General features: G+C 35.3%; 1 protein-coding gene across 1 annotated transcript; it reads right to left on the bottom strand.

Annotated features, from left to right (window-relative positions):
• Positions 1–4021: 4021 nt before the first annotated feature.
• On the bottom strand, positions 4022–4849 carry LOC121761113. Its single transcript, XM_042156742.1, has one exon. It carries the CDS (start codon positions 4847–4849, stop codon positions 4022–4024), a length of 828 nt encoding a protein of 275 aa, XP_042012676.1.
• Between the last annotated feature and the right edge of the window lie 4632 nt (positions 4850–9481).

The following is a 9481-nucleotide window of genomic DNA, read 5'->3' as shown; positions in this document are numbered from 1 at the left end:
TATGACGTGGCTTAAATTAATTGATGTGGAATGAAATATATTGCGGTAACTTATTTTTTAAGGGGAATGAGATTTAATTAGGATCATAAGTAATTACCTTGCCCTTTTGTGGAGAAATATTCGACCATTATTATTATTTGGAGAGAGGAATTATTTTTCTTGGATTTAATTATTTGCTTTGGGATAGTTATCCAAATTAAATCCTAAAGCCTAATTATCTTATTTCTTCATGATAAAAATCGGCCCAATTATTTTTCCTAAGGGAGATTTCGAAATCTCCTAGTTTGTGGGGGAAGGAAATTATTCATTATTTATTTTGATCCCTTAATTATTTCTTTCCATGTTTTAATTAGAATATCCTAGCAAATCTTGCCTTATCTATTTTATTAAAGATTTGGAAATTATTCCTAGTGGAAGAAATAATTTCACACGCCTATTCCTAGTTCATGGGAGGATTTTTATTTATTTTTCTGCTCCGTATTATATTTTATTCTGCTCCGTGAAAAATACCAAATTAAATCATGGCTAATTAAATAACCATGATTTTCGAATATCCTCCTTATTCTCCCTCAATTTACACGCCAATCCTCCCTCCCCTAATCTCTCAAATCTTTATTTGATTTATTCTCCATATCTTTATGCAATTAATTGGAGATTTCATCTTAACTCTATAAATAAAACAAAACCTAGCCCTAGCCCCCACCAAAAAAATCGCCCCCTCCCTTGAAGTACACGCTCATTCCCTCTTCTCCACTCTCCCACACTTGTTCATCCATTCTACTCAAGATCCCCTCAATTTCCCAAGAGATTATTGAAGAACCAAGGTTTTATTCGCTTTCTACCGATTGTTTCGTCCAAGAAAGGTAAATTCAAACCTATATTCTTCACTTCTCTCCACCTAAACCTTCTTTGACTCCGTCATGCATGTGGAGAGTGTAGGGAATGCGGATCTAAGGGTTTAATCGGTGAGAATGTGTAATCGTATGTGTGAATGCATTTTGATTTCAATTGGTTGATGAATTAATGAATCCTCGGTGAATGATATGTGATTTCATGAAAATATGTGTCTAAGGACCCTTTTGAGCATGCTTGTATGTTAAAACCATGAAAAGGTTGATTTTGAATAAGTGGGGGTAAACCCTAATTCGGATTTCCTAAAAGCATGAGAAACTGTGATTCCGAACAGTAAGTTCCGACTCGTTTTTGACCGATCAAAGGAACTCCGATTTCACCGATTCTTTTTTCTGAGTAAAATTCATGATGTCTTCTATGTTGTGTGTAAATTTCAACTCATTTGGATAAAAGATGGATTTTTGGTGAATTTTTAAACTTGACTGTGCATTTCTGGCAGAAACTGTTTTCTCGACCAGTAGGTTACGTTTTCTATTTGACCGACCTAAAAAGGTTATTTTGACATGAAATTTAAACTGGAAGTTATTTGATGAGTCTACTGCTTTGTCGTAAAGTTTTAGCCCCAACGGAAGTCGGATGATTTTTATAAAATGGTTGCGCAGTGCTGCCAGATTTCTACCTTTGCAAAATAACTATGTTTTTATGTTTTGAATGTCATACATGAATTATATATGTGACGAGATGATGTGATATGCAAAGATGTTATGCTATGATGTGATTTCCATTTGTTGTTGGGAAAAGGGAAAAATTAAGGACATGCATAATACTAAGTCCATGTTAGTGACTAATTGGGAATACCTTATCCAAAGGTGAAAATTCGTGCGTAAAGCGTGATATCAAAGGAAAAGCGAAACTTGAAATCTAAAGGATCGAGGTGGGCTTCTTTTCAAACCTCTTTATTTTTCCGAAAATATTACGTGGTGTTATAAGGGTGGTTTAAAGCGATTATCATGCCGTGATTTGTTTTAACATGCCTATCTGATGTGGCTGTTGCCACTGTTATATAAATCGAATTCGGGTCCTCGTAGGGCCGCAAACCCTACTTGGATTTGTGTACACCTATGGTAGACTGTGTGCTAGCGTACGGGCTGGCCGGTCTAGTGACCTGGTTTGCAGCCGCATTCCTTGTCATGTATTGGCAGATATGGTTGATGACGATGGGGAAAAATTACTGCGCAGTCGCTATTTTAAACAATGGAAAATATTTTAGTGCCTCGGGCCTTTATAAAGTAAAACCCCGATGGTTACCTACGTATGGCATGATAATATGTACTTTTATTTAAAATGTTTTCGGCATGAGCCACTGAGTATTTTCAAAAGTACTCAGCTCTGCATATGTTTTCTCTATGTGCAAGTTGAGCAGCGACGAGCGGTTGGTGGTGTTGAGCAGGAATTAATAATAAACTATGGTCGTTTTGAAACTCCGAGTGTCGTCGTGTCTTCACACATGACGTCACTCTTCTCTTGGATGCTTCCGCTGTGATGTTTTCTTTACATACTTTTATTTAAATTAAAACTGTTTTATGTGGGATATTTGAAAACTCGTTACTTTTGAATAAATGCTAAACCCTTAGTCCTTTATTTATTAAACGTAATTACTCTAGGTCGTTTTATTTATTAAACCTAAATTTTGGTCACACTTTTATTGAAAACCCTAGCCTTCTTTGAATGTCCTTTAAAACCCCCCTTTAAGTCGCGATCGCCCGCTTTTATTAACCCTAGGGGGCGGTCGTGACAATAGGGGTTCCACTTGTATATATATTAGCTTTAAATAAAATGTGATTGGATTGAGTTAGTGGAAGGTGAGACCCTATTACCATTTATGGTAAAAGTGAACTGGGACTCCTATTTGCGGACGAACTAAAATGAAAAAACGGGACTCCTATTTGCGGACAAAGGAAATATGTATTAAACTAAGGGGTTGTTTGGTGGCTATGTGAGAGTAAGTTACAAGCTTTTTTTAGCTTTAATCGTGCGTTTGGTGCTTATATTTGCCTTAATTAATAGCCCGTGTTATTTTTATGGCCTGGAGAAGCCAGCCTTGAAGCCTATGTTTCAACCTAAAAAATTAACTCAAAATTTTGGTGGGTTATACTAACATCTTTGGAAATTGAACAAAGATAGTGGAGTAAATCACTATGTTTTCCTCCATCTTTCTCATTCTCAATTTACGCATGCATAGTATTTGAGGTTATTTTAATCAACACAAAATTTAATATAGTGTTTTATCTTTGCACCAAATATAAATTGAAGATAGCTTAAAATTTTAATTGAATTATTAAACACACCATTTAAAATTATAACTAACAGAAACCATGTTATATATCATGAATATTATCTAAACTGGTCGCAACAAAGATAGTCTAATAGAGCTTAAGTGGTCTAGTGGTGGAAAGCATCATGCATTTTCTCAGCTGGAGACTAAGGATCTATACCTAGTTGCGAATTTAATGTTGCAACTTTGTCATTAGGACATCTTTTATAATTTTTTCTTGTAAGTACTATAACTAATTTTTGTACTCCTAATTTCAAAATCCCGACATTGGTGATCCCTATATAAGACCTTACATTCACGGATGTTACGATTAACCCTTGAATTTTGTGGCGAATGTTATTGCACCTTGAGTTAGTGAAAGCTAAATAAAATACTATTAATTGTCGGATTATTTAGTTCAAATAGCCAACTTCAAAATTTGAAATTATGGTTAATTATTAGTCCAATCTACGTAACGTGCCTTGAATCATGCGTTGGAGTCCACGGAAAGTTATTTGTCTCGACAAACATTAATTCATTATTAAAAAAAATAGTTCTTGTAGTTAGTATTACATTACAAATATTTCATTTCTCACTATAGGTAATATTTTGATAGGAATGAATTGTGTAAAGGATTAGTTCTAAAACATTAATTTAATAACTTTAATTCAACTTTGATTTTAGACATATGTTCTTCCGCTATAATAACAAAGTACACATATCCATATTCATAAGATATATTTCCCATGATCCCCTAAATATCTAACTAATGTAATTGGCCAAATCACTACCACACCAACAACACATTATATACATAAACATACCATAATAATTTCCTTTTTAATTTGCTAGACCTTAATCTCCCTCTTCTTCCTCATCAAACTTGACCGTCAACGATCTATACTCTGCTTTCTCTTGAGGATACATCTTGATCAAAACCAAGTAAAACACCATCACAAACACAGTCAAAACAATCAGATACAATCCAAACAGTAGATTCACCAAAGCCTTAGCCCGTCTCAGGGCCCGGTCACCACGGCACATGACCACCTCCCCCTTCAAGAAGCAACCCTCAGGCATCCACTCCGGCGTCCACAGCATGAACCCCATCACAACAAGCCAAACTCCTTGAAAAACCACCGAGAAGCCTCTCGCGAACGAGGCGATGAAGCTCCTAGGGTTGGCCGCAAGGAGCAAAGTGGCGAGCAGCGTCGCCGACGTGACGAGCTGCATCAGCCAGTGGTACTGCCCCTCGACGCCGGCATGGTCGGTGGAGTGGAGGTGGAGGATGAGGAGCTGCTGCGCGAATGCGGCGGCCTGGAGGAGGTGGAGGAGGCCGCGGTGGGGAGCCCGGGGAGGGGCGAGGCGGTCGAGGAGGATCGCGAAGGAGGCGTAGATGGAGAAGGAGAGGGCGATGAGTGAGTGCTCGAGGTGGCGGAGGTTCTTGGCGGCGGTGGGGCTGCCAGTGCCGGCAACGAAGAGCTCGGAGATTATAAAGACGGTTGTGACCAAGATGATGGTGATGGGCTCTAGGTATTTTAGTCTTGGGGCAGGGAACCATGGGAGGGAGATGAAGGTTTTGGGGTGGAGAGAATGGTGCTTGATGGAGTTGAAGAGGTGCCATATTCCTATCACCAAGAATACAAACCCTAGTGATATATGGCCTGATGTGCCTCCTTGCATTTTTGTGTGTTGGTGGTTTTAATTTGTGTTTCATAGAAATGAAACAAGAATGATAGTATATGTGTATTGTTTGTTTGGTTGGAGAAGTAAAAGAATGATCTATGGAGGAGACGAATGATGAGATTACATTTTGCTTGTATATCTGTCATCTTGCCTTGTACTGAAAAATTATGCAAGTTTTCTTTTGGGGAGTGGCAACAACAAAACTCTACTTAAAGGAAGAGTTACTCACATTGGTTTTGGAGGGTGAATTACTAATAGCTTATCATCATGATGAAAATTCTTTACTACTTTATGCTTTTCACTTAAATTCTATAACTAAACTAGAAGAAAATGTGTAGGTAGTACTCCCTATGTCCTATATTAGGAGTTCTATTTGATTCAGCACGGGATTTAAGAAATATAAAGGAAAGTAGATGATAAAAGATAGTAGAATGTGAGGTCCATTTTTATTAGTTTTATAATAGAATATGAGTAGAATGAGTTAGTGGAAAGTGAGGTCTACCTACCATTTATAGTAAATGTGAGTCGGGACTCTTAATGGCGGATGGACTAAAATGGTATACTGAGACCCCTAATGGTGGATGGACTAAAATGGTAAATCGGGACTCCCACTACAAAAAAAAAGAACTAGATAGTGATGGAAATTAGTGACGGCGGCTGCTAGATCAACAACTAGTGACGGAAAAAGCGTCAGTCACTAATAGTGACAGATAATTTCGTCACTAAAGCAAAGCAGTCATCTACGTTTTCTATCATTGGTGGGATTAATAGCTTTAGTGACATAGTAAGTTTGACGGATCTGTCCTTAAAAAACTTGTCAATAAAATATATTAGTGACGGACTAGTCCGTCACTAAATCTATTAATCCCACCAAATGACAGTAAACATATATGACTGCTTCGCTTTAGTGACGGAATAATATGTTACTATTAATGACTGCCACTAATTTCCGTCACTAGTTGTTTAGCTAGAAGCCACTGCCACTAATTTCCGTCACTATCTAGCGTTTTTTTTGTAGTGTCCTAATGACGACGAAAGAGTATCAATCTTGAATTGGTTGAATTAGATTGAAAAAATATAAGCACATCTTATAATTAATGTTAATTACTAGTGACTTGCTTTACTAATTAGAGCGAACTGCATAAATAGTATTTGATCTACAAAAATGGTATATGATTTTTGTTTTATATCGTTTTTGTTACCTCGTGACAAAAATATCCTTAGGTACCAAATATGTGAATTTTGAGTCATAGAGGGCATCTTTGAAAATTTCAATTATATAGTACTCCCTCCGTCCCACATAATTTGACCCAGTTTTCCATTTTGGGCTGTCCCACTTCACTTTTACCATTTTTGGTAGTGGACCCCACATTCCACTAACTCATTCCTACTCACATTTAATTATAAAACTAATATATAAAAGTGGGATCCACATTCCACTAACGTTTTCAACTCACTTTTCATTACATTTCTTAAAACTCGTGCCCGGTCAAAGTGTCCCAAATTATGTGGGACGGAGGGAGTACCAAACATGTAATTTCTTTTTTTTCCTTTCTTCTTTCCTTTTTCTACTTAGTTTCTATTTCATCTTCTTTAATTTTTATAGGTATTTTATACATACACCTAATGACATTCATAATATAAATTAAGAACAAAATATCGAATTAAATCAATTTTTTAAACTAATTAAATCAATTGAATATTTTTATTTAATTTTTCATATCATTTTAGGACTAAAACATCTAACTAAAAATTTTCAATCATTTTATATCGTTATAAATACAAATCAAAATTTTAAATTTTATATGACTATATTGATTAGTTATTTATAAGTAACAATAATTTATTATAATTTAACATTATATAATTCATATTATAAATAAGTATATTATAATTATTTATTAATTATGAGATATTAATAATAAAATAATATAATAATTAAATATATTTACAACTATAACTTTAATTGACTATGACTTATAATCTGAATTATATTAAAAAGAAATTAAATATAAATTTATAACATCATAATAATAATATTAGTAATAATTAATAATAATAATAATAATAGTACAGAAGAGAAAGATAGGGAAGATATATATCATTTTAGGTCCTCTTTTTGTGTACGTCCAAAAATGCCTTCATGGCAAAAATGTGAAAATGTGATTTTTAATGAATATTTTTGTGTGAAAAGTAAAAGATGAGACACTATTTATGTGATTCACTATACTAATTAACAACTATAGTTTGAGTTAACCCCAAACCAATTTAGGAGAGACTTTAGCTTTGAAAAATAATAATCTTGATTGATAAAATTCTCAATTCACCAGACCAAGCCCATAAGGTCGGACATGATTGACATATCTGTAAGTTTTTTATTGTAAGTTTTCCGTCTTATACTCTTCCTGTTTAATAGGGACTTAGACTTTTATTTTATTCCGCAAAGATGAAAATCTCTACGTATAATTATTTAGCATTTTACTATTATTTAGTTGTTATGATTTGATATACTTTCCGTAGTGGTTATGATTTGATTTGATTTCCTAGTTTATAGGAGATATTTTTATAACTCATATTATAAATATGTATGAAGCCTTTTATTATTATTATTAAGCAGAATGAAGAATTAAATTAATTAATCTCATTATTTCTCTGGCATGAAATGCCTCCCTAGCACCTCAACTAGGGATTTTCTTTCTTGTTACTCCCTCCACCCTACAAAGTTTATGGGAAAATTCTATAAATGGGCAGTTCTGGAAAACTGCTTCCATGAATGGGTGTTTTTTTTATTGTTTCTATCAATGGGTGTTACGCATTCTTAGAATGCGTATCTCAGTTGGAATTTTAAAATTGCAGAACAAAACTCAGAATGTTCAGTATCTGTACTCCTCATTTTCGCGAACCCCTTCCAAAAATGCCACCTTTTCATCCAATTCTTGCATAAATCACCCAAATTCGTGTATTGTTTCTCCCTAAAGGTAAGTTACGTGTTTTCTTCATAATTTAGCATTATATTCATAGTTTATGGTGAAAATTGTGATTTTAGGGTTTGTAGCTAAAAATTAAAATTTTATGTTGTTGGTACAAATTTTATGTTCAATGTGTGTTATTAATTACTAGGATTTGGTATGTAGTGTTCTTTTAAATTGTTAATTTTTAAGATTTAGTATACAGTTTATTTTAATTATTCAATTATTCAGATAAAGTTGTGTATATATTGCAGGATTATGGATACAGAATCTGTTTGTGTCCTTTTATATTGGAATGGAAGAATAGTACAAATTGGACGAATTGGCTTGTCTTATGCGCCACCCATGGCAAATGCATACCTTGTGTTAGATAATTTTTTTTCCATACAATGAGTTGGTTAACAGAATATGTGATTGTATTGGAATCAATGTTAATGAGTATATGATTACTTTGACATGGAAGCGTGCAATTCAAGTGGGTAATGGTTATAACTTTGTGGGAATTCGACTTTGCGATGCATATATGAGGGATATGTTTGCAACAGCTGTTCAATCAGGTCAAATTGAGTTATTTGTTGACTATCAAGCTAAGTTAGCACAACAACGCACTCCACAAACGGTTGTTGTCTATCAATCTAGAAGGGCACAATGACAAGTTCAAGATAGAGTACAATATGATGATGGGCAATCTGTACATAATGAAGTTAGTCATGAGCTAGCTAATTTTGGGGATGTTGAGCCTGGTTTTGGAGATGGTGGGCCTGAGTTTGAGGATGGTGGACTATCTCCACAGAATGAAGTTAGTGACGATTCTGAATCTGATGACTCCACCTGAATTCAATGAAGAATCAGAAGCAACCCAAGATGCATCTGATGGTGAAACATTGAATGTGCCTCGTAGGTATGTCCCAGTAGTCCCTGAAAAGCAAAGTGAGCAGGAGTATGAGCATCCAGGGTTAGCTTATTTTCGTACTCTACCAACGATAGAAGGTAATTACTATGAACATAACCATGATAATTCTGAATGTAGCAGTTGGTTTTGGGATGAGAAGAATCCTACACGGATTGGGTTAGGAACCAAATTTGATATCAAACTACAGTTGAAGACTGTTGTTACTTTGTGGCATTTGGAGTCATCCACCAAAGAATACAGAGTGGTGGAAAGTAAACCAACAAAGTGGAATGTGGCACGCAAAAATCCGAAAGGGAAGGTGAGACGACGGAATAAAATAGTTTTATTTGGAAGCTCCGAGCAACATTGAGGAAGCATGACCACAAATGAGAAATCCGACATTGGGTTGATAGACACTTGTGTAGGTAATCCCAACTCTAGGGACCGCACCAACGTTTCATCAGAATTGGTAGCTTTGTGCATTAAGCATCATATTCTAAAGGACCCTGAGTATACGCCCAACTCCATTATTAGGATGTGAAGCAAAAGTATCATGTTGAAATATCCTACAAGAAAGCATGGTATGCTCGGAGGAATGCTATAGAGCTTGCTTTTGGTGGATGGGAGTCATCATTCGAAGATTTGCCTAGTTATATGATTGAGTTGCAGAAGCGCGCCCGTGGAACAACTGTTGAGTGGCATCATGATGAAAGATTATTTTTTGACTTCTACATTGAGGGTAAGGTGATTTTCAACCGTGGGGGAGTT

This window comes from Salvia splendens, chromosome 1, assembly GCF_004379255.2.
Source record: "Salvia splendens isolate huo1 chromosome 1, SspV2, whole genome shotgun sequence".
Classification (NCBI taxonomy): domain Eukaryota; kingdom Viridiplantae; phylum Streptophyta; class Magnoliopsida; order Lamiales; family Lamiaceae; genus Salvia; species Salvia splendens.
This window is presented reverse-complemented; position numbering and strand designations above follow the sequence as displayed.